The 26,996-nt window shown below is 39.7% G+C and overlaps 1 protein-coding gene across 2 annotated transcripts in view; it reads right to left on the reverse strand.

The window, feature by feature from the left end:
* Positions 1-26,996, reverse strand: part of Exoc6b (exocyst complex component 6B) — a 472,818-nt gene that overhangs the window by 105,190 nt on the left and 340,632 nt on the right. For both annotated transcript variants that reach the window (XM_031382365.1, XM_031382364.1), the window contains exon 20: positions 15,333-15,406. In XM_031382365.1, coding sequence (XP_031238225.1) covers positions 15,333-15,406 — 74 coding nt within the window. The remainder of the gene's footprint in view (positions 1-15,332; positions 15,407-26,996) is intronic.

The following is a 26,996-nucleotide window of genomic DNA, read 5'->3' on the forward strand; positions in this document are numbered from 1 at the left end:
TTCTGGAGAGTCTGAAGACAGCTACATTGTATACATATAATAAATAAATAAAATCTTTAAAAAAAAAAGGTTCTCTCTTACTTCTATCTAATTAAAGAACATTTAAAAGCACAAACCTCCATGAGATGGGGCTCCTGTAAAAGTAGCTATTGAACAAACCTCAAAGAACCCTTTGTCAGAAACCAGACAGGTCTCTAAAAGCGTCTCTTCAATAATGAATGTGCCTTAAGAAGCAATTCAGCACCCCAAAGACTTGAGATATGAATACTACAATTTAAATGCAAAACAAAATGTTAGAAAGAATGTAAGATAAAACTGACAGGCCAAACATAATAAAATCCCTAAGCAAAATTAAGAATTAAACTGCCTCCACCAGCAGAAGCATATACAACTTTGGTTTACTACTTCTAGCCTTGAAAAGATTGCTTTACAACTAAGATCAGAAATAATGTGAGAATTCTTCTTTAGTACTTCCCTATCACTGCATTGGAGGCTCTAGTATAGTAAGGCAAGAAATGAAAGACCATAGGTGAGGAGAGTATCACAGAAAACATCCCACAGAAAGTCCCCAAGAAACTAAACATAGGAAGTTCTTCAGCAAGTTTGAGATTCAAAGCCAATAAACAAAACACAGTTGTATTTTCATATGTACAATAGAAGAATTAAACAGTGACAGTAAACCAGTAAGAGCATTGCAATGAACATTGTGACATGGAATCATTTTGGCAAAACAGGCAAGACTTGATTAAAGTTACCCAGCACCAAGTCAGACAATGGAGAGACAACATTCTTGAAGGAGAATGATAAATGTCAGAATGTCAATTTTCTCCAACAAATACACAAAATCAAAATAACCCTGATCAAAAATCCAGGAAGCTTTTTTAAAAAGCTGATTTTCAAATGTGTATGCACACATGTGTGTGTTGTGTCTGTGTGATTTAGAATAACAAAACAACATTGAAGGAGATAAAGGTATAGAAATCATGACACAAAATACCAAGATTTAGCCCAAAGTTCAATCAAACACTAAAGAGTAAGCATAGCTATCAACTGAAAAAATATAGGTGATCCAGAAATAGACCAACACATTTAAGCCAACTAGTATTTTAAATTTTTTATTTTTATTATGTGTGTGTTTATGTACATACATGTGGTGTCAGTAGAGACTAAAAGAAGGCACTGGATCCCTTGCGGCTACATTTATAAGGGAAGTGTGAGCAGCACACACAGTATGAGTACTGGGAACCAAACTCAGGTCATCTGCAAGAGCATTCTTAATTGCTAAGAGATCTCTCCAGTCTCTCAATTGATTTGTGATAAAGCTGTCAAGGCATATCAAGAAAGTACAGATATTTTAAAAATAAACTGTTGTAGAAAAGCTATATCTTCCACAGGAACCTGGACTACACTTTGCACCACACTGGAAAGCTAACACAAGATTTATCATCACAGACCTAAACCCAGGAGCTGGCATTTTAAGACCTGTAGAAAAAAAAACAAAAACAAACACACAAACAAAACAAAAAACAAAAAACAAAAACAAAACTCAGAAAAACATCATGACCTGGAGTCAACTGAAGATTTGTTAAGAGAGGAAACAGAGCAGGAACAGATTTTTTTTTTTTTAAAAGCCAATGTTACTATAAATGAGGTGCCAATAAAACTTTTCAGGAATGAGGTTTTTTTTTTGTTTTTGTTTTTTTTTTTTTAATGATACTATTAAGAAAATGAAAAGATGTATGAATGAAGGGAACTGGAGAGGAGAGGGGATAGGGAAGGAAATGTGTGTGTGTGTGTGTGTGTGTGTGTGTGTGTTTGTATGTCTGTGTGTCAGGTATAGGGAGAGCTAAAGAAAGAATGGAAATCAGTGAGGGGGCATCTCTAGGAAATGCCAGAGACCTGAGATTGTGGGTGGGAAGGAAGTCTATAGAGGTGACTCTAGCCAAGACTCCTAGCAGTAGGGGATATGAAACCTGAAGTGGCAACTTCCTGTAGCCAGACAGGTCTCCCAGTGGAAGGACAAGGACAGCAACCTACCCACAAAACTTTCAACTCAAAATATGTCCTGCCTACAAGATGTGCAGGGACAAAGATGGAGAAGAGACTGAGGGAATGGCTAACCAATCACTGGCCTAAACTGAGACTCATCCCATGAGCAAGAGCCAATCCCTGATGCTATTAATGATATTCTGTTATGCCTACAGGCAGGAACCTAGTATAACTGTCCTCTGAGAGGCTCCACTCAGCAGCCAATGGAAACAGATGTAGAGCCAAACATTACATGGAGCTTGGGGAGTCTTATGGGAGAGTTAGGGGAAGGATTGAGGGACCTGAAGAAGATAGAGATTCCACAGGAAGTCCAACAGAATCAACTAGCCTGGAGTCTTGGGGGCTCCCAGAGACTGAACCACCAATGAAAGAGTGACAATGGACTGAGCCTTGGCCCTCTGCAAATATGTAGCAGGTGTGCAGTGTGGTCTTAATTTAGGTCCCCAAAAAACTGTCTCTGAATTGGTTGCCTACCTGTGAATCCTCTTCCTCTAACTGGACAGCCTTGTCTGGCCTCAGTGGGAGAGGATTTGCCTAATCCTGCAGGGAACAGATGTGCAGGGTATGGTGATACCCAAGGGGCCCTCCCCCTCTCTTAGAAGAAAAGGGAAGGGGAAAATGGGGGGAGGAGCCATGTGAGAAGGGGGCTGGAAGGACAAAGGGAGCTGATGTTGAGTATAAAGTGAATAAATAAATCAGTTAATGAAAAAATAAAATGATAATATACAGAATAATAAAAAATAACAACATATTTCCAACAATGGGCTGTTAACAAGAATACATAAAATGCCTTCAGAACTCAGGTAAGAGTTAATTTTAGAACTAGACAAAATTTTTATTTTAACAGTATCAGAAGAATATGATGGGTGAGTGGATGATACCTGCTCTCAAAGCTGATAACCCTGCCCCAGGACCTATATTGTAGAAGGAAAGAACCAATGATAAGAACTTGTCCTCTAACAACCATACATGCACACATGGACGCATGTGAATGCACACGCACGCACGCACGCACACACACACACACACACACACACACACAGCACACACACACACACACACACACACACACACACACACACACAATGTAGTAATTTTTTAAAGTGTCAAAATGAACCATGGCACTATCAAACACCTGTAAAGGTATAGAAAGAGTGTAACCCTCCTGAGTTGCTGGTGAGGATGCAAAATGAGTAAGTCTCTTTGAGAAGTAGTTTGATAAACCATTTTTGATAAAATTAAAATATACTTTTATTGATTTAGTAATTCTACTCTCAAGTATTTACTCTGAAGAAATAAAACATGTTTACTTAAAATCTTGCACATTCTTATTTATTGTAGATTTATCACAATATCCCCAACGTAGAAACAAACTTAAATACTAATCAACTGATAAATGAGTAAGCAAATAATATATATATGAATACATACTATTTGACAATAACAATGAGTGAATAACTAACATAGGCACCACCAGTATGGGGAAACTCCAAAGGCAATATGCTAAGTGATTAAAAGCATAACTACCATACAGCATTCTGGAAAAGACAAAACTGTGATGTCAGAGATCACAGTATGGTCTGAAATGAAAATTAGCACATGGGATGACCTACAATCTTATTCATGATGGTGGGAATGGAAAATGGTCTAACAGAGAGCAGTTTGAAATTTTAAAAGAACAAAAAAAGCTTACATCCACATGAACACATTCATGTTAACAATCTTAGCAGTGTTGTTTACAGTACCCTGCATTAGTTACTTTTCTGGGGTCATGATAAAATGCCTTGACCAAAGTGACTTACGGAAGAAGAAGGTTATTTTGACTTATAATTCCAGAGGGAGAAGAGTCAATCACAGTGGGAAGCATGGCTGCAAGGGCAGGCACAGCAGTCACAGCAGGGAGCTGAGAGTTCACATCCTCAACCATAAAGCAGAGAGAAGTGCAAGTGACAAGAGGCTTTAAACTCTGAAACCCCACCCACTACACTCTTCCTGTATCAGAGCTACAACTCCGAAACCTCCCGAACAGCACAGCCAGGTAGAGACCATGAAGTCAAGTGGCAGAGACTAGCTGGGATAATTCTTATTTAAACTACCACACAGTCCAAATTGAAAACGATGTGCACAAAACTGAAGAGATTAATGGCTAAATAATAACAGATCACTGTAAAAAACTTAATTCCTCAATAAAAAAGAACAAACTATTAAAACAGTTATCACTGTGAAGATACCACAAAATATGCAGAACTAAAGAAGACAGAAAGAATACACTAAAGAATATCAACTCTAGAATTTCAAAATACAGTTGAATGATTGCCTGAGGTCCAGGAGACAGACCAGCTTAAGCAAAAGGGATTATGTGCACAACAGAACTATTCTCAGAGATGGCGCTCATAGGAGAATGTATACTTACCAAACTAAAAACAAAACAAAACAAAACAAAAAAACAAACAAACAAAAAAAACATACATTTTGTTGGAAACAAATTATACCTTGCTAAACTGACTTTTAAGAGTTTTAAAAAAGCTTAAAATGTTTGTTATGTTAAATTTAAAAGCTTAAATGACACAGGTGTTATAATACACATATAATAAAGACCAGAAGGGGCCTCACAAAAGTAAAATTTTAATGGGATTAGCTTTAGCTTATATCTATAAAATTATTTTAATGTGCAATTATCTTTTTTTCTAATTATCTTTTTTCTAAATAAGTACCTTTTAATGCAAAAAAAACCCCAAATAACCAAAGCCATCAAATTATAACTTATTATAGGCGAGAGAAATCCAGATTCATGTTCTTTTCAGTTATCACTGCACTTAGCAGAGCTGAGAACATGTAATAGCTACTATTCTCAATTCCTCACTCACCAGGAGTCACAGAACATGAGAAGCCAGTGACAAAGGGGTCTCCTGATGAAGACTGTGGATGCTGTGTCTACAGAGACACCATAAAACAGGAATAACAACAGCTAGATAGTAACAGTACTACTGACATCAGTTATATGCTAACCAAGCATTACGTGCCATGATATTATCTTCTTAGTACTTACACCAATTTTATAAACTTTGTGAGTTGAAGATTTTTATTTTGTAGGTCAAAAAATTACATATAAGATCAAATAATTTAATCAAATATCACAGCTAGTAACTTACATGTGCCCAGCTCCAGACTTCTTGACATCACGCTGCCTTGCCAACAGTACAAGTTCGAGAAAGTATACTCAACCACAGAGAAGAGAAAAATTAAGAATTTCTAAACTAAGAGGTTTGAGAAACTGCTGAACACTTGTCTACTATAAGCCTTGGAAACACAGCCTTTTGCTGGCCTCCTAGAACAGATATTGAGTTTCTAGATTAACTGAATATATCTCACTTGCTGCATAAAAACTAGGAGTCAAGGTTTTTTGGTTGGTTGTTTTGTTTTTGGTTTTATTTTTTCTACTGGTTATTTTCTGTGAGTTTTACCAGTATTTAAAGGAGGGTGTGGTACTGAAGGTAGCAGAGGAAGGAGAGCTGTCTTTCCAAAGAAATACTATTTAGTAAGGCTTCACAGTCAAGTTCCATTTTTACTTCAGAATAAGAGTTCCTTAATGGCATATTGGAATGCCCTATCTTCTCTTTTTCTATAACTTCAGTGAATTGTTTTATCCCTTGAAATCAACAGACCAAGAAAGAAATAATACAGGATAGTCAAGAAGGACCTCCTGTAAGAGATGGGCCACTCTTAGGCATGGCTGCTTATACACAAGCCTGCTGCCTCTGCGGGAACCTGCTTGCTGTTATGTTCTCTTGGAAAGGACACACTTCCCCGGGGTCCCATTGCCCCAAAGAGCCAACCTTTGTAACTTGCCTTTGCTTCCCACCTTGGCGCTTTCTTATTTGTGTGCCTGCTCTGTTTCAGCTTCCTCGTTAGGCCTTGATGTAGACTGTCCTTCTTTCACTAAAGCCATTTGATTCTCCTTTCCCATCAGTCTTTATTCTTTTATCCATTCCTGTTTTCTGAACTTGCCTAAAAGAAATCTTTAAGTTTAGGGATCTCTGGATTCTTTTGGGTACTTGCTCCTCACGAGTCTAGGTGGCTTGGAATAGTTTATAGCAAAGGTATTTTTGTTGTTGTTGTTTTATTTTCTTTTCCCCAAAATGAAATATGCCCCAATTCCCTAAATCTAGACCTTTGTTGTCTCTCACTGCTGCCCTCCAGTGGCTGTCAATGATTCAGTGATATAGGTGTGAGACAAGTTTTAGGCCTGGCTCTGCTGCTTCGTCTTTGGATTGAGTGTTCTCCAGTCTGATCCTAGACAGTAGAGCTAGCAGACCTCAGATCAGTATTCAGAACAAGGAAGCTTTCACTCAGCTAGCACCAACACAACCTCCAACATTGTTCGCCGGGAGACACGTCTGTGATGAATCTCCCACCTGTCTTCCTGAAGTTGGGACTGTGTCAAAACAAACAAAAACCCCTAAGTTTCAAATTTGTAGGTGTTCATACACATGCCAGGTATTAAATATGGGAGGGAAGCTCCTGGATCGGCTTTTTTGAAAATGGGAAACAGAGCATAGTGGAATTCCTCAGGCTATCTTGCAGGCTCCCCACCTGTGATGGTTTGTATATGCTCACCCCAGGGAGTGGCACTTTTAGAAGGTGTGACCCTGTTAAAGGAGGTATAGTCTTGTTGGAGTGGTGTGTTACTGTGGGTGTGTGCCTCATCCTAACTGCCTGAAAGTCAGTATTCTGCTAGCAGCCTTCAGATGAAGCTGTAGAACTGAGCTCCTCCTCTACCATGCCTGCTTGAATGTTGCCATGTTCCCTGTTGATAATATTCCTTGATGATAATGGACTGAACCTCTGAACCTGTAAGCCAGCCCCAATTAAATGTTGTCCTTATAAGAGTTGCCTTGGTCATGGTGTCTGTTCACAGCAGTAAAACCCTAACTAAGATACCAGGCATCTAAGATAAGCAGAAGAAGCTCAGTGACACACTCTACAGACTTAGGCAGAAACCACCAGGAAGCCTCTATACTATGATTATTAGGGCTTTGCTTACAATCAGAAATGGAATGTAGCACTGACTTCTGTGCTGACAGACCTGGTAGGAAGCTCTGGAGAGTAATGCTATCACCACACCCAAGGTGAATTATGGTGGTCCTTCTGCTGATGTAAAGAGCAGAGGGTTGTGGCAGACCAGACTTATTTGTGGACATTTCTGTTCTACCATGCAGTAGAAAAGGTCTTCTGTACTTTTCCAAGCTGCAGTAAAATATGTGGACAGTCAAGCTAACTCCTTGACTGTCCACAAGCTATGGCCAGATGGAGTGAAAGCAAAAAAAGACAATGATAACCTGGGCGGCCCATTAGCTGGAAGGCCAAACCTAATGGATTTTTCATAGGAAAATATTCAAAAAGTCTGCTGTGTTGCTTCTGGGCTTTCACCTAACCTACCTAACCAAAAGAACCTTGGCTTTCTCTTATCATGTATTTGTCATTAAAACAACAAAAGCACCCTAGGAAGGTCCATAACACATGATGTTCATAAGCAGCGCTGCCTGGCACACAAATGATTCAGAGGAAAGAACCATCAAACAAGCCAAATGCTAACTATCCACCATACAAAGAACCAAGGCCTTATGACTTATTGCCAAAAAGTAGGTCTCTTTCTCATCTGAGGAAATCAGACATTAGAAAATACATTGCAGAGTTCATCTGATCTTCCAGTTTCCCTTCAAGGACCCAATCTTTACTGATTGACTGACTGACTGACTGACTGACTGACTGACTGAATGAATGAATGAATGAATGAATGGCCTACCCCTGGTAAAACTACCATGGCTTTCATGCAGTTGTCCTCTACTACTAGCAGTCTTTCTTCTTCGATTCCCAGCGTCCCTAAAGCAATTCCGTATAGACTTTTGTAACTAGTACTCCTCCATGCAAGAGGATACTGAGCAGAAAACGTCCTTCCCTCATCAACCTATTTGTCTTTGACTGGCAGATGACACCTGAGCTTTCAGGCTGACACTCAGGTTTACACACAGTTGAAAAGGAGCCCTGCTTGGAAGTGGCTTCTATGAAATGACCTCATCACTGTGCCCTCTCTTGACCTATGCTGAGCCAGTCATAGTTTTTATAAGGCTATAAGCAATGTAGGAAGATCTATCAACTAAGGAACAGGACTTATTTGCTATCAGTTTCCTTTGAATCCTTTGAATCCTGAAGGGCATAGGTGTTGACAAAACAATGTGCACAAAATATTACTTTTCAAAACAACAAAAACTGTTTCCAAAGACCAAAAGACCACCTTTTGAAGTTAACTACTATTTTTATACTAGGTTGGTGTCAACTGAAGCTAAAGGTCCTTTTCTGAGAATTTGAGTACCAAGGTGCAGCATAATTGTCCTTGCCTGGTGATCTTGCAGGACGTTCTGCAGCTGTGCTTAGAATTGAACAAAAGTGTGGCTGCACACACTTTTCTCTGCCTCAAATTTGTAGATCTGTTCTAAAGTCTTCTCTACAACTCCAGTGCTGTATCTGCTTGCCTGATGCCATGCTTCTCACCATGATGGTCAATGAATCACTCTCTCAAACTGTAGGCAAGCCACCAATTAGGTGCATTCTTTTATAAGTTGCCTTGGTCACACTGTCTGTCACAGCAATAGAAAAGTAACTAAGACACCTGATGAAGGGGTCTTAACACTTCTCTCTGATGTCCACCACCAAGACTATCTCTTTCAGGAACTCATTCCCCTACTATACAGCCACTAGTACTATTATCCAGGAATCTTTGTGCCAGAATGGTAGTAAATTTCCATAATTCCAGCACTTAGAAAGTTGAAGATCCAGAGTACAAATCCAACCTGGGCTACATGGTAAGGGCCTGCCAATAATAATAATAATAATAATAATAATAATAATAATAATAATAATAATAATAATAATAATAAAAATAAAAATAACAACAATATAATACATATAATCTTATAAACAACAATAATATAATATTATAAACTGTCTAAAAGCCCCTTGCAACTTCAAATATTAATAATATAATAAATATAATTTTATAAACTGTTCCTCACATTCCAGCAGATGAAGAACTAATATGAAGAAGCACTTGTGGGAGGTAGCTTCATGTTAACAACTTCTTGTTTCTGATAGGAAATGATAACTTGCACCTGGGGCCTTTTGAGATATGGGGCTGCCCAAGTCCTACTTGCCTCTGGTAAAGTCCCCTGGCTAGGCAGTAGTTTAGAATGGTTATCCTGTGATTCAAAGGATATTTTAACATGTGCTAGGTCATAGAATCATCTTCTGATGTAAGTGGATTTTCTATTAAGACTAGGATTCAAATAATTAACATAGGGAAGGTTTATTTTAGTAATAACATAATGTTCATTGTAAATAGACATTTGATTTCAAAACAAAAACCTTTATTGAGTAGGATCAAGACACAATAGAAAATAGAAAGTGAAGCTGTACACAAAGGTTTCTGAGTTGTTTTCTGGTTCTAAGTGGGGAAATAGCACCATAATCTCTTCCACAGTCAGAAAAAAAAAGGACAGGTAGCTCTTTAGACACTACTGTTGTTTTTAAGGCAAGCCCTGTGTCTGCAATGGAAAGGCACTGTGTTTACTTTAGACGCAGGGAAGAAGTTGGGGAATAAGTGCCCTAGAGGGAATATCCCCAGCTCAATCTAAAAAAAGCCTAGATATCTTGGGATGGCTCAGTGTGGAAGTGCCTTGCCAACAAGCTTCATTCAGGAGATCTGATGCAATGTCATAGGCTCGTTCATTCAGCTTTAAAAACATTTAATGCAGATCGAAAGTAAGCAACTGCTGGGGCTATGAAGGAGAGGACAAGGTGATTATTACCAAGCAAAGGTCATCTGCAACTGTTCACTGCTTGTAAGACATGGAAGGTGAATACTGTAGCTAAATAAATACAGCACACTTCTTTAGGCAGGCAGATGCCCTCACAGTGAATTCGAATAACAACAGCATCAAATATTCTAGGGTAACACACTTTACAGCATTGAAGGATGATAAATAGGACATTAAAAAAGGATTCTCAAGAAACATAACAACAGAGAATAAAGACAAAATAAGACAACTTAGGGGACAAGGGTTAAAGAAGATCTTAAAAATCCAAAGGAATAAAGAGTCTACATCTTTTTTGTTGTTGTTGTTGTTTTGTTTTTGGTTTGTTTGTTTGTTTGTTTTCGAGACAGGGTTTCTCTGTGTAGCCTTGGCTGTTCTGGAACTCACTCTGTAGACCAGGCCGGCCTCGAACTCAGAAATCCACCTGCCTCTGCCTCCCAGGTGCTGGGATTAAAGGCGTGCGCCACCACCGCCTGGCCTAAGAGTCTACATCTTAATTAAACCAATACACATTCACACTGACATACATACAACTGATACACACACACACACACAGAAAGAGAGAGAGAAAGAGAGAGAGAGAGAGAGAGAGAGAGAGAGAGAGAGAGAGAGAGAGAGAGAGATAGACAGACAGACAGACAGAGAGAGAGAGACAGAGGCAGAAGCAGAAACACAGAGACATACAGAGGAAGACAGTTTTCTTTCAGTTTAACTCTCCTCTCCACAATTATTTTACAGCTTTTTGTGCCTAAAATGGACCCTGTTTGTACTTACAGATTCAATCTTGCCCCTGATCTGCACTTTTCATGTATAAGTACTCAATTCCAGTTAGACTATAAGATGTAGTTTATGTCCCAATTTCTTTACACCAAATTGACCCTGTATCTAGCTGAAGACAGTAAAATGTGATGGAAGTGACAATCTGCTAGTTCTGAGCACAGACTTCTATGTTTTTGTTCACTTCCTCTCTTGGAACCTTTCCCAAATGGTGTGAGCAGATTATGGCAGACTGCTTGTGCATGAAATATCACATGAAGCGGAGGAGAACCGGCCATAGGTCTTGAGAGCTTCTACACTGGCCAATCTTTTCAATGCAGCAGCTGACTCTAGTGAAGAGACTTGCTCAGTGATCTAGAATTGTTGATTAATAGAACTCTGAACACCACACATGGTTCAAGCCAGCATGTATGGGAGTCAAACAACTGAAATACATACAATGTTCTACTGTCTCCAAGACAATTCTTATCACAACATGTCCATACTAGAATCAAGGACTTAAGTGATGGTCCATGTGATCCTTTAGGCATAAGTCACACGTAGTGTGTGCTCACTGTGCATCATTTAAGCTGTGTGCACAACAGGCACTCAGTGTTTGATGAAATGGACTGAAATGAAAAGCCAATGTTGATGTTCAACAGCATTTCTACTTCACATTTTCCCATAGAACTGCTAAAAAGTAAAGAGCCACCAAGAATCTACTGCTGGCCCACAAAAACGCCTAAAGATGAATAACTAGGTCACCAGTTCCACCTACCACTTTAAAATGGTTCATTAAATGAGAATTTATTTTGTCCTCAAGATTTTAACATTCCCAAAGCTTGTAAGATGAAATATATACACATTTTTGCATATAAAATTGTACTGAAATTGAACTTATATAACATAAATATGAAATGTTAAGGAAAAAACCTTTCAATTTGTACTGCACAGTTCATTATTATTAATAGAAGATTTTCTAATTATAGAATCTCAACAAATGAAAAGTGTATGTCAACATATTTTAACTCTGAAATATCATGAAAGCTTGTATATTCAAAATGTCATTTCACTTTTTACCTTAAGAAGTAGAAAAATGGAAATAGAGTAAGTGAAAAAAAGGATGAATAGCTTTATAATCCACATCTAATTTTCTTTCTAATGAAATTACAGGGCTTTTAAATTATACTCTGCTATTACAGCCTATACAGAGAGTCTTTCATCAATGTCATATTTTGAATACGTTTTAAATTATCATTCACCTAATTGCATCTAAAAGTCTAACACAAGAGAACATGAGTGCATGATCGGCCTGCCACGCTTAGACAGGCAAACAGCCAGTATCTGCATGGCACTGAAAGAGTGTGCGTTCTAAACCACACCAGTCAGACCCCTTTTATATGGGCATATATACTACATTTTGCCTTTAATGGAACAGGCATAGCTGTTGCCCAACATGGCTACTGTCATCTTGAAATCATAGCACCTGTGATTGCCTACAGGGAGCTCCCACAAGACTGGCACTTGTGCATTCCTCCTGGAAGTGGAGGAGGGGTCATGATTCTCCTCCCCTCTCTGAAGGTACAAATGCTGGGGAAGGGGCAGTTCTTCTGCAACTGCACTGCTTAGCTGCTTAAATTGCTGATGCTCCCTATAAACAACCCTCTGAATCTCCACTAAGTAACTCCAGCTAGACTTGGGTGGAATTGTTTTTGTTTTTTGGTTTTTTTTCTTTTTTTGGCCGGGGGTGGGGGGGCGGGTTCTGGGAGCTGTTGTGTATGCTCTATCTTGGATAAACAGACACTTGATTAGAAAACATCCTATAACATTTGCTTTTAATTTTCACTTCTGGTGTTTCTATTACCATTTTAAATTACTTTATTTACTATTATTAGTGTGTGTGTAGGGACGGGGGAGTGTGCACATGCTACTGCAGAGCTCAGAGAATAACTCTGTGCAGTCAGTTCTCTCCTACCTTTATATGAGTCCCAGGGAGCAAACTCAGGCCAGTTTTCATGCCGATTGCTTCACTTGCTGAGCTCTAGTACAAGTCCCTGCTAATTCCATTTACTGTTTTGATCTCTGACTTGTAAAAGCCTAATTAAGTCTATTAATAAGTCAAATAGTAAAATCAGAACCTAAACAGGTTTAGATAGTTGTGAGAATGACAGAATCTCTGTGTTAAAGAAGAACAGCTCTAGTGAAAGCCCCACTTGTAGGGTCAGTTCATAAACCCACCATCTACAGGCCGATGAACAGGAAGCACTCCTGCACAGAGAAAAGACACCACCGGCATCAATAAAGAAGATGCCCAGCAGCATAAGGAAGAGAAAGCCAAAGCCTCTTTTAAAACAAGCAGACAGTGAATACAGATTCAAAGGGCTAGCACTGAGACAGGCTATGGCCATCCCTATGATGAGATTTCTTGGAGATGAATGTGTTGCTCTGAATAGAGTTCTCCCCAAGTGAGGCCCAACACACAGTGTGAATTGGGTGTTCTGCAAAGATGGAGGGAACATTGCAAGTTCTTATGGCACACACACACCCCAATTTAGAATTGTGCTTTAGGACTGTGAGGAGTACAAACAACAGGACACTTAGCCACACCTCATCTTATGTTAAGTCCCATATAGTAACATACAAATGGAATTTTACTTGTAGTGTGAACATCTGAGAAAGGTCTATATAAATGAAGAGAAAGAGATCTATTTAAACCAGAATGTGAAAGGTTTGTTTTGTACTATGTCAGCGATCTGCTAACACAGCCTTAAACTAAGGATGTTGTTCAAATCATCTAGGTTGGAAATTACCCCTTTTCAACTGTTGTATCAGAGAAAGGAATAAGTAGAATTTATGACAGATGGAACAAGAAGAGACACAGTCTGTCATTATTAGTAAATTTTGTAGTTTGGGCTTTTACCATTTAAACATCACAAAGAAACTCTGGGGTGGGAATGCAGCCCAGACAGGCCCTTCAGAATCTATGCCACTATTGCTCACCCAGAGCTTACAAGTACTCGCACAAGTGATGTGCTTTCCCATTTACCCCTCAGATCACATTGCCTTTGAACACTAATTGCTTTCTATAGGTATCAAAATCACAAACTACTGAGAATGACAACATTTTCTTTGTATGGACAGTGAGAAGAAAGCTTTTTCTTGTCTATGTCCTTCCAATGAAAAACACTTTCTGTTTTCCAAGAAGCTTTACTGCCTTAGAGGTTTTGGAAACCAAATTCCAGAGGGAGGGAACGCATCCCCATTGAACCCTAAAACAAAATCTCTTTCTTCCCGTCTTAGATCAAAGGCTAAAACTTGAGCATCTCAAATCTAGAGGTGGAAGGTAATCAGCGTGGGGGAAGAGCCCCATTTCTGACAATGCTAGGAAGTCTTTATGAAAAAGAGAACCCCTAACCCTGCCCCCAAATATTAAGTTGACACACGTTTCTGGGACGTGGCCTGAATCCTCAAACCTTGGTGGGACTATAGACACATGATTCTGCTGAACAGGGCTTTCCGGAATTGTCATCAATGACAGATTACACCACCCATCCACAAGGGTCCAGGGCTAGCTCAGGCCATCCATTACAGGTTAAAAGCTATTCCGGCAGGAATCCAGACACAGTGGTAAGGAGGTTACCCAGACAAGGGGTCCTACAGCTTTAAGAAACACTCTGGGCATCTACAAGTTTTCAGAATGCAAACTATGTCAGCTTTGAAAACAAGAGGCACTGCATCATTATGGCAGGAGAAACAAAGCCAGCCCCCTTCTAAAACAGACAAAAAAAGATTGTTTTAATAGGAGAGAAGCATCAGTCATTGATGCTCACTTCATTCACACTTTCTATCCAACCCCATCCATCTTCAGAGTGAAGAGATGACAGAGCACAGTTACGGCTCTCCCTTTTGGCCCCCACCCATCTTGTCCTCCTATACCCAAAACACCAGGGCCTACCAACCCACCCTTTCTAGTCTACAAGATCAGCCCTTTGGGTGGCCTTTCCATCTTATGGGCTTGCCAGAGCTCAGGTAGACCTAAGTACCAGCCTTCATCATGACACTGTAACAGGACTTCCCATCAGACTAGCATGACTGGTCAGAACCTTTGCAAAGCATCTGTAAGCACCCCACTCTGTTGCTGATGGCTGACTACATTCTACAAAAGAAGCAACAGAAGGTACGAGGCAGCAAGGAAAACTCAACAAGCCAGACTAACATCCCAGCAAGCAAAGCATTTCATTTTCCTTCAACACTACTGGCCACATTATCCACAGACAAAGTTCTCTAGGCGGGCAGTCTCTGCATCAGTGCACCTGCTTAGCATGGGTTTGACGAGTCATCTTTTCGCTGTGTCTGCAGAAGTCAATGGCCACACAATGGATCGCATCACTTGAGGGTCACTTGAGTCCCTCTACTCTATGGATCCCTCCTCCCACCCCCTGCCTACCCTTCTACCCACAAAATCTTTACTCCACCATTGCTAAGGATCTCAGATAGCTAAATAAAAGAGGTGGCCTCAAACACAGGGAAAAGCCCTAGGTCTCCAGTGTGAATCACCAATGCCAAGCCCCCTCCCCTCCCCTTTTCCTTAAGACCTGATGGTCTTCAGTCACACATCTTAAAAGAAAAACAAAAAACAAAAACACAAAGACTTACTTGTCTCAAGTCGATGAAGGCCAACTGCAGCGTGTCCTCCTGGAACCCAGGCACCGGGCCGGATCTGGCAAACTCTGTGGGAAAGAAAAGAGGATAAAAAGCGCCTTTAACTAACCATGGACAGGGAGATTGGCAGACGGATGACAGGGAAGACAAGAGAGGCTGGGGGAGAGGAGGCCTGAGCTTCTAAGGAGTCATGTCTCTCTCCCTTCAGCCTCTTTGTTGGCCCTTCAAAATTCGTGTCATCAAAACACCATTAATTCCAGCATCCTGACAGCAAGGAAACTGTACTAATTCGACCTGAAATTTATTCCCATGAGCCGCTCTGGGCTTCAGAGTATTTGTTTTGTGAATGGACAAACAACTTGCAAAGGAGGAAGGGAGGGGGGGAAAGAAAAAAGTTTTTCCTCTCAACACAATAAAATCTTCAGCTGAGAAACTCTTTTCAGTTCCGAAAGCTATTTATATTTCAGATCACTGAAGGAATTTTCTAATTTCACGCCTGTCACCTCATTCCCTAAGCATTTATCAAAAATATTCCCTGCCACATCATTAATTATTCCCTCACTGATTATTTGTATTATCTCATGACGGCCGACCTCCTACATGACACACTCATGCACACCACTAGCAGCAGCTGCTGCCTTGATCAGAATTTGGATTTAAAAAGCAAAGCAGTCTTGGCAGATGTGAAGATGCCCACCTGGATGAGGCTTAGTACAGATGGTAAGGGGCATTTGAGTATGTGTGTCCTTCTCCTACAGTCTTTGCCCTTGACTTTCATTTCCATGCTGCTTTAAAAATTCCATCTTCTCTTCCCTCCACCTGCTTCCTCAAAGGTCAAAGAGCCCCATACGGATGCTATCTGCAGTTCTCAGTAGCACCTGAGACAATGCACTCTTAGAATTCTGGCTTCCACATCTTTATCAAGAAAAGAAATGACAGAAGACTACAGGGACAAATGCTACCACAACTTAAGAATGTCAAGTTTATTTCCTCTGAGCCCTGCTTATTACAAAGTCAAAGTCTGAAGATCTTTCCACACAGACAAGCACATAGCACAGTCAAGATGTGGGAGTTACTGTGATTTCAGTTCTTCTTGTGAAGTCAAAGCACGATGGGCATTTCAAATCCATCTACAAGTTCCAACAAAAGCAGCTCGAATACTTGGGGAAAAAAACATGAAAAGAAGTATTTTCCTATCAGATACATATTTTTCAAAATGGAAGTTAAGAACCTATAGAACTGCTATAGTATTCTTCTTTTTGTTTTTCACAGCTAGCTAGAAAAGTAGAAGAGACTATATAGGACAAATTCAAAATATGATGTACAAACAAAGATTACAACTTGTTTGGCTTTGTATCTCCCATTTTACTCATTTTGAAAACATAAAAGATTTACATAAAATCGCAGTCACAGTTTTAAAAATAATGCCAAACAAGACTGTAGAGACAAGGGAACGTCATATGGAAGAATTATAACTCGGCACATTAATTTACATATAGCATAAATGTGGTATATACCTGTATACAAAATACCCATATTGTAGACATTTCAGATAAAAAGGATGCATAAGAAAAGAGATCAACTCCAAACACAGTCAGCCTTAGTAAAGTGGCTGTTTGCTTTCAGAAGAAAACTCAAATGCCACTTAGAATCCAACATTATCCAAAGGAAGGCTAAGAAACCTAAGTTTCAAAAGAGTAAAGTTCTAAAATGTATAAACGTTCATCAAAAAGCATGCCAATGAAAAGCTTGACACAGCAGACCTGTACATCAATGGTGATGTGCAGTAAGCAACAGTAAGATCATATCTGGTAACCTGGTGTACAGGAACTTTGCATCCCAAATGTACAATTACTCACATGATGTGCTTGTTGAAACAAGTTCTTTCAGTTTTAGCTACAGCTGCTCTTCCCAACAGCCTTGCTATGTTCAGTCTGCATACTCCCTCCAAGGCTGACAGGTTGCCTGGAGTAGTCCTGCATCCTTCAAGCCAGTGTTGCCTCATTTAAAGCACTTCAAGTCCTCTCTTTCAGAAGGAGTCCAGCTATTTGCCATGTTCTGCTGTCCTGCCTATGTCAAACTCAACAGAATTCCCCATGACATACCACTGGAAGGCTTGCGAGCTAGGCTTACATTCATACCACTCCTCACTGAACATGATCTGGTTGCTAGATAAAGTAATTCAGGAGTCTAGCTATGTTTTGTGCTTATCTCTCATTTACTTTAGAGACCTGATTTTTATGATACACCAAATCCTCAGGTTCCCACAAGACACTGAAGCCTTTGATTTCTCTTTTTATAAAGAGAACCAGAGGATGATAATTATGCCAGGTATGACGAACCGAAGAGATTAATCTCTACAAATCACTTCTGGAAATGTCTAATTACTGTAAAGTCAACTTCTTATCTGTAGTTTTTCCTCTTTTTATTTTATCAGTACTGAGCATCAAACCTAAGGCCTTGTGCATGCTTGTCAAGTATGTTATTACTGAACTACAATCCTATAATACCTATAATCCTACAGTGATAGTAAAGATGATAAATTCCTTAGAGATAAGGACCATATTACAAAGCACAACAATTATTAAAAATAGTAGATGCTCAGGAAGGGGCAGTGAACAGGATGTAAAGTGAATAAATAAAAAATTAAATTAATTTTTTTAAAAAACCAACATGTTTCTAATACCCTTACATAAATAAATGTTTTACACATTAAAAAAATAGTAGATGCTCAACAAATATTATTTTTCAATTAAACAAGTTATATTAAAATCAAGATTCACTAGAAACATAGACCTATAAATGATAACAAAAGTCTCTGGTTTTAGTTTTTAAGGGAACAGCCCTGTGTATTTGGGGGGGGGGACAGCAGCAGCAGCCCCAGAACTGGAGCTCCACTTCTTCACTTACTAATTCCTGAGTTTAACAGATTACTTTACTTTATGTGTTTAAAAATCATTAAACCAAAAATTAGAATAGCAGATCATTTCTTATACTGTAATGATAACTACTAAGTCAAGTCACACATATCCTTGTAACTGTAGTGTGTGTGGGGAGCCTCTCTTCTCCATAAAGGTTCATAGCTTTTACTTAATTCTCAGAAGTTTGGTGTCAATGTCAAGAAATATTGTCCTGTGCCTATGACAACACATGAAAAGAAATAGAGCTGAACTAGGAATGGCTCAGTGAGCAGTCATTTATTTATAGGAAAATTTATAGGCAGACAATTATTCTGTTTTAATATGACTAGTCTGTCAGGCACAACACAGAAAATTTCATTTGTATTACTAGGAAAATTAAATAAATCACTAAATAAAATTTTTGTAACTGTGATTTAATATAATCTCAGAAATAAGACTTCCCAGAGTAAAAATCTTATAAATACATGAAAAAATTAGTAATTTCTTTGTAAACTCTTGTAAGGCAATAAAGAGGAAATACAAGACTGTAAGCATGGTGGCATAAAACTGATCAGCAGTGACAAGAGACACAGCAGGATTGGCTGACATGCACAGATTTTCGGACACTGCCTGGCAGGTAAGAATGAAAGCTGATGTGTGGACAAGACAATTTCACGTGTACATGGTAAGGCCTCCAGGGCCATGGACTTCTGACAGGAATCCCAGCCAAGTAGAGGAGGCAGACACAGACATGGACTAGTTCTTCCTGGACATCAGGTGTTCAGTCTCTCAGTGACCTGTGTCGGTTGGCATGAAAGTGTCCATAGCCTAGTGCTTTGAAGGGCAGCCTCAGCACCACTCAGGAGATAAAAAGAGCCTTTCCATTTCACACAGAACAAAGTTCTTTCTTCCCTCGTCCCTGTTGCTTGTGGGTGGGGCCACACTCCAGTGAGTTGCCATCAGCGGCAAGTTAAGTCATACTCGTGCAAGCAGCATCAGCTCATTTGACAGAGGACCACTTTCCCTAGCCTCTGTCCTATCTTGTCAGGAGCGACTCACTGAGCGTAACATGGTGCCAAGTCCTGACTCTGAGATTCACTTTGAAAAATGAAAACAAACTTTCAGTGATGAAACTGTCAACTAATTGAAGGCTGAGAAGTAAACACTAAAAGGTGACTCACAAAGTTACAGAAAAGAAGGTATATCATCAAAGAAGATTCGGAGGAGAAAGAAAATTAGAATATCCAACAACCTCTGATATTCTTAATGCACAAACCTTTGAGATGTGCTTATCATTTTAAGAAATGTTAATTATCAAAAATACCCTATAAATTTTTCCCACAATTTATTTTTTTTATTCACATTACATCTCAATTGCAGCTCCCCTTCTCCCTACTCCTCTCAGTCCTGCCCTTGCAAATCGCTCCTCCTATTACCCGTCCCCTTTTCCTCAGAGAAGAAGAAAGCCCCTTGGGTACTATACCTCCCTGGCACATCTAGTCCCAGCAGGACTAAGCACTTCCTCTCTCACTAAGACCAAGTGGGGGAAGTCAAATATGGTTTCACAGTCTAATAAAGTTACCAAAGGGTAAAAGAAAGAAATTTTGCTGATTTCAATTTTTTTTCTAGGTTTCTTTTCAGGTTGATGTTAACACTAATAATAAAGCCCATCATTGCTTTGTGGGAGAAGCAAACACATATTTCAAATTTCATCTGGTACATTCACAACTAGCTGGAGAAAACAAGATATAGTGAGTACTGAGGATGCAGGAGGTAGGTAAAGTGCTTGCTTTGTGAATTTGATCCCAGAAACCAGACTTTAAAAAAATGGTCCCATAGCTGGGGAGTTGGATCCCTGAGGCCTGGTGGGTCTGTTGTTAAGTTCCAGGTGACAGTGAAGCAGTCAAGGCCCACCAAGGGAAAACCACTCCTTGTCAAGAAGATGAAATCACTGGCTAGTGTGCACACATCACATTCTAGTTGAGCAAGGTTAAGGAAGACAAGCTCAGCTTAAACTGTGCTTCAGAGATAGGCAAAATGATTATCCCTTTAATGAGATGATGACTGTCCTTGCCAGATTTCAATCTCTAGTAGCCCACAGAGCCGCAGTCATGTAGCTTTGTAAGTCTGCTAGAATCCTGAACTATTAGAAAAGCAAACCTTTTCCTTTTCTTCTAGTTCTTTAAAAGCATGCTCTCTCTAAAGCTTTGGGCTTTACTCTTTCTCTAAAATGCTCCTCCCTGCCTTCTGGATGCCTGCTGCCAAGTGGCTGACCTGCATGCCCACTTCACTCAAATGGCAAGGCCTTTTAGTTCCCCATCTTTCCCTCATGCTCCTCCTCCAGGCAGGTGTCAAGATTCACAGCTTGCCTGCCTGGAGTTTTTCCATTTTTAAATTCTTTAATTAATGTGAGGTGATCTAATTTCCTTGCTATTATCTGGTGACCACAAAGAGATACCCCAAAATTTCAAATAACACAGGCCAAGTAAAGGTCAAGTCTAAATAAACAAAGGGAATGGTGCCTAAGAAATGAAACCCATGGCTGGCTTCCATAGAGACATGCACTTGAGTATATATGGACAGCTGCACACAAAACCTCCACAGGAAAAAAAAATTCCAGCAAAACAATAAAATCAGAGTTAGAAGGGATTTGAGAAGTTGAAGCAACAGCAGTCTGTAATCTCTATATGCAAACAGAAGATTAAAAAAAAATCCATCCTTCCCCCTTCCCCCACTGCCCATACCATGGCACAAAATGTGGAACAGAGCCCATCTTAAGTGATCCTGGAACATTTTAGAATACTGGAGCTCTTGCAGGCTTATTAGTATTAAAAATGATGCATCATTTTATAGATGACTAATATCTCCCATGCACTTCCTTTTTAAACTTATTTTAAACCACCATATGAGCTATTAGATACCATTGCAGCAGCTTCAAGCCAAGTACGCTTTAGTGACCCTTCTCCCTGTAACCTTCTCCCAGTCTCCGTTCTGCTTTCGTGTCATGTGTCCTTTTGCTCTGCCTCCTTTCTTAGTAGCTCTTTCTGGGAAGAGGGTCATTTGAAAAGCCCACCAGTGGCCACAGGATGCCTCCAGCTGTGGACCTCACTGTGAACCATGTAGACAGCTCCAGCCTACTCAACCACTTCCAACCAATTGCAAGTTTTCTGTTCCTTCCCATATCTTATACACACACACACACATGCATGTACACGTGTGTGCATGTGTGAGTGTGCATGCGTGTGTGTGCACATGTGAGAGTGTGTGTGCATGCACATGTGAGTGTGAGTGTGTGCGTGCACGTGTGAGTGTGCATGTGTGCGTGTGCACTGAGTGTGCGTGTGTGTGCACGTGTGAGTGTGTGTGCATGTGTGAGTGTGCATGTGTGTGTGTGCACTGAATGTGTGTGTGCACGTATGAGTGTGTGTTCACATGTGTGTGCGTGCATGTGTGAGTGTGTGTGCGTGTGTGTGCGTGCATATGTGAGAGTGTGTTGCGTGTGTGCGTGCACGTGTGCATGTGTGTGTGTGCGTGTGTGTGTTGTATGTGCAAACATGAGTGAAGCCAAAAAAGACATTTAAAAATTGATCTAAAGCAAGTTTGGAAAACTGAACATAAATATGACTCTTCACATAGTATCCATAAAACAAGAACAGTTTTTAAACAAAGATAAACAATGGGAACAATGTATTTCCAAAAAACAAAATCAATAATATCTGATAGGTGGAACAGCAAATGTGGTAGGAAAACATAATTTGTTTAGACAAGAGGGAAGCTAGAAGACAAACTACAAAATGGCCCCTAGACAGCATCAGTGTATCACTGCTCCAGGGAGCATCTAGTTCAGACAAGAGGCAAGAACACTCTTCCATGACTGGCTTAGGATTATGGTTTAGGGCAGTACTAATAAGAAACTCATGGACTAAAGTGTGTTGAGGCTTTGTTTGCATCTTAAGATCATGTCAGGTCACAAGTGTTTTTTTGTGGGATTGAAAAAAATAGAAGCTGTTGTTGCTGTATTAACATAATGGTTTCCTGGTATCTGGCTCCCTGGAGCAGTAGATAAGGGGAGTGTTAGACTAGAGGATGGCTCTGGGGAAGCCAGGCCCTCTTGCATCACTTCAAGGTGGCTCCAGGAGGCTAATTGCAGAGAAGCTGATAGAATCCCTGGAGAACCCACTCCAGGTCCTGTTGGTCAGAAAGTAGATGGTCAGAACATAAAGAAGGGAATTCCATGGAAGAATTATGTCAAGAAGAAATAAGGAGGAGAAAAGGGGGAAGAAGAAGGCTCCTAGAGACTCAGCTAATTACATCTCTCACTTCAAGGGTGGGTGGGGTATAGAATATTATGCCTACAATTACCAATGTAACAGTGTATACCTCAAATGTGTTCATGTATGTGTTTACCACACTGTGAGTGAATAGAAAACAAAAAGCAAAGACTTAAATAAAGTGTCCCCCAAATCATATCTTGTATTTAAATCACAACTTGTATTTAAACATGCAATAAAGCATTAACTCAATAGTAGTAGTAGTAGTAGTAATAGTAGTAGTGGTAGTAGTAGTAGCAGCAGCAGCAGCAACAGCAGCAGCAGCAGTAGTAGTGGATACATTCATACACATAGTAGACTCATAAAGAAAACTGTCAACCCAGTAAGATTGGGATAGGTGGTTTTCCACTTGAACCTACTCAATAAGTTCACAGCCATCTATGGATAGAAGCACTTGTGAGAGAGCATTGAGATTCACAAAGAATGTGCTGAAGGCCTGAGAGAGCCCATAAGAAGCAGTGTCCACTGAGAGGACAGAGCTCTGTGTCAGGAGCAAAGTTGACAGCATTATTTCCAGCTCTAGATCTAGAAATGGTCCCAAACACCTGTGGCTACTTGGCTTTGGAAAATTCTCCTGCCAAAACCATAAGCAGAGGAACTTGGAGGAGCTGCGCTCACATACCCCTGGGATGATGTGACTGTTGCATTCATGTCTATGGTTCAGGAGCCACCCTTGACAGTTAACTCTGGTCTTCTCATCAATGGCCTGAAGTAGTCATGCTCAGAATTCAGCCCACAGAAAGATGGGGAGTTGGAATGAGGGGAGTGGGAAACAGTGGTCTCGTATATGGGACAGGAATGGTGAGCACAGTACTACATACAACATACCCTGCAGAAGCTCTGGAAAGGAGAGCAGGTCCTTTCAGATTCTGTTAGACAGAAATACCAACTACAAACAACCAGAAGGAGCCATGTCAGTGGTATCCTAGAGGTGCAAGAAGTTGGTTGGTCGTAGAAGTTGATCCTGAAGCAAGTTTGTGGCTGGGTCATACAGGCTTGTATTGACAACTCAGAGACCCAGTCATGAACTTAGCAGGTGCTGTCAACAAACCTAGTATAGGCTTGCCACCTAGACTCTAAAACATATTAGGGACCTTACGATACTCAAGGCCACCCAATGACCACAAACATCGAAGCCTCTAGCAATGAACCCAACTGTGAACCATGTAGCTTGCTCTGGCCAGCTCAACCACTTCCCTAGCTTTCTGCTCCCTCTATAACAAACGCTAAAGGTTCCTCCCCTGTACAATGGTATGTAGGTGTGACTATTTAACAATGACTACTGTGATAGAGAGTAGCTCATTGGTGTGCATGCTTATTATTTGCAAGGCCCTGAACTCAATCCCTAGAGTCTAAAGAAATAAATAACTGGTGACTGCTGAGTCACATTCTGCCCTTATGAATGAGATTAGGTGCCCTTGCAAAAGAGCCTGAGAATTTTTCCTGCTTTATTCAACATGAGAACAGGATTCCTCCCTCCTGAGTATGCAGAAGCAAGGTGCCACCTCCAAAGCAGAGGACAGTCCCAGACAACCCAGCCTGCTACTGTCTTAGTCTTGGAGCTTTCAGACTCCAGAACTGTGAGAAATAAATTTCTTTTGTTTATAATTACCAGTCTCAGGTATATTGTTACAGAAGCACAAACAGAAAAGAATGTCTGTCTGAAACAGTCTATAGAGACAAAAACAAATGTACATTCCTTCAAATGTACAGACACCAATGCAGAGCTACCCAGAAACAAAACAAACAAAAAAAGGGCAAATACAGCAGTATCAAAGGAAATAAAAACACTGTTTGTAACTGATCCAAACAATAGAGGTCTTCAAACTGCTTGAAAAAAGAATTCAATCATCTTTAAAAAGCTAAATGATAGGCATAAACAGATATAAAACTAGACAGAATTAGAAAAAAAACACCAGAAAAATCAGAAAATTAATTTAAAACTTGAAAACATAAAAGAGAAGCAAAAAGAACTAAATAAGAAGATGGAAACTGAAGACCAGCAGGAGAAATGAACAACTCAATGAGGCATCACCTGCAGGGTGGACTATCAAAGAGCAAGATAAATAAACAGAAAAACAACATCTAAACTGGCCAGAAAAAAGGATAAAAGAAAAATATTAAGGAAAATGAAGAAAGCATAAGAGTCACAAAAAGGGGAAATGGTCAGAAAGCATAAAGAAATGCTATCCAAACCTCTTAAATCTTGAGAAGCATGTGTATATCCAGAAATAAGGAATATAAACACTTTACCTCAGATCAGAGGAAGAGCAAATGCCACAGGCAGTGCATACACATAGTATATAGATATACATGCAGGTAAAACACCCATGCACATAATATAATATAATTTTTTAAACTTTTTTTTTAAAAAAGGCAAAATCAGACTTGAGAGACTGGTCACATAAAAGGCAATGTCTGTAGCCATATTGGACTTTTTCAACAAAAAAGCCAGGAATTAGGAGGGTGATATACTCATTTTGCTCAAAGGTAAAAACTCACCAAACTAGAATCCAAAACTTCCCAAAGGTATTCTTCAGAAATGAAAAAGAGGTAAAGACATTCCCATACAAAGAGAGAAGGAGTCAATCAACATGAGATCTGTCTAAGAAAATGCTGAGGAGTGCTCCTCAAATAGAAACAAGAAGCAGTAATCGTATGAAGAATGCAAGATGTAGAACTCACTAGCAGGTACAACAGGTGAGTTCAGGCCCTGAGCTGAGACTGAGGCATGCACAGCTCTTCAAATTTGGTGTAAAAGTTACAAACACTATTGTTATAGTGAATACAGAACTATAAAAATATGAGTGACAGTCACAGAAAAAAAAGGAGTGGAGGAGTAAAAGTGTATTTATATGAGATTGAAGTTGTTACCACTCTGAAACAGAACATCACAGCTACAAAATGTTTTATGGCAATCTTAAACTAAAACCAACTAGCAGGTTCCACTTGAAATTAGTGGTGCATGTGTGGCCTTTAATCCCAGCATAACACTCAGATGGGAGTAGGGGGTCAGCTGTACAATTTCAAGGTTGTCCTCTACTGCACACGGAGTTCAAGGCCAACTTAAGTTACATGAAACCCTGCCTCAAAGCACAAAATCACTAAGAACCATAAGAAGAGTCATGTGCTCAAAGCAAAACATCAGATCAAATCAGCAAGGAGCACAACAAAAAAAAAGAGATAAACCAATGAATTGTAAAACAAGAAATCCCCAGGAAAATGGCTAAGACTGTACTTATATGTTAGGATTACTTAATATGTAAATAGACTAAAATCTGCAATCAAAGTCACAAAGGAGCCAACATGCTGGGTACTAGAGATTCCTTTTAGCTTTTAAAGATAAACAGACTAAGGAGATGCAAAGGACAATCCATGCAGCTGGTGACCAGGCCAGCATCCTACTATCACACAAAAAGAATCATCTCACCAAATAAGTTGCACCTACAGAAACTAGAAACAGGACAACAAATCAAAGCAAGAAGAAAAGAGGAAATACAACTTAGAAATAAATAATAGAAAAATAATTTTAAAAGATGGATAAAACTTAGATTTTTTTTTCAATATGAAGAAAATTAAACCCTTAGCTAAAGTTTGAGGGAGGGAGTAAAAATATGAAAGATCATTAACAAAAGAGGAAACAGAGACAAAAGAACCAGGAGACTTCTGTGGACAGACCCACCTTGGGAGACTTCTGTGGACAGACCCTCCTTGGGAGACTTCTGTGGACAGACCCTCCTTGGGAGACTTCTGTGGACAGACCCTCCTTGGGAAACTTCTATGGACAGACCCCTCCAGGGCTCTGCTCACCCTTCTTTGCAGTGAATTTTCTGTTTTGGTTGGATTTTTCCTCTCCCTTTCTTTCTCTGTATTGGCAAATGCATTTTGCTCACACACTATTGCCTTTATGTTGTCAACACCTCCCCATAGTTCTCTGCACATCGCTGGAACAACCGTTTTAAGGCAACAGCACACATGTGTCTGGCTGGTATCAGGCCTTTGAGATGTAGCTTCTATTGAATCTGCTTCTTGCTGTGGGCTCATGTGCTTGTTTTTCCATACCTTACAGTTTCTGAAATTAGACACTAGATATGGCAATTCTTCATTATTCTTTTTGATAATTGTTTCTGTTTTGTTAATTTTTGGGTCAAGAGTTAATTGATATGTAAATCAGACTTCTTTTTTTGTGTGAGTCTGTGCTTTTTCTAGATTACCTGGTTACTTTCTATTTTCCCCCAATTATGTAGTTACATTTAAATGGCTGCTTCCTTAACATTTATTCCAACATTAAAGTCTATTAGCTTATAGTCTCATCCAACTTCTAGTTCTTGTTTTTTTTTGTTTTTGTTTTTCTTTTTGTTTTTAGATATTTTCTTTATTTACATGTAAATTTCTCTATTCCCAGTTTCCCCTCCAAAAAACAAAGA

The sequence above is a fragment of the Mastomys coucha genome, unplaced genomic scaffold (genome assembly GCF_008632895.1).
Source record: "Mastomys coucha isolate ucsf_1 unplaced genomic scaffold, UCSF_Mcou_1 pScaffold20, whole genome shotgun sequence".
Taxonomy (NCBI): Eukaryota; Metazoa; Chordata; class Mammalia; order Rodentia; family Muridae; genus Mastomys; species Mastomys coucha.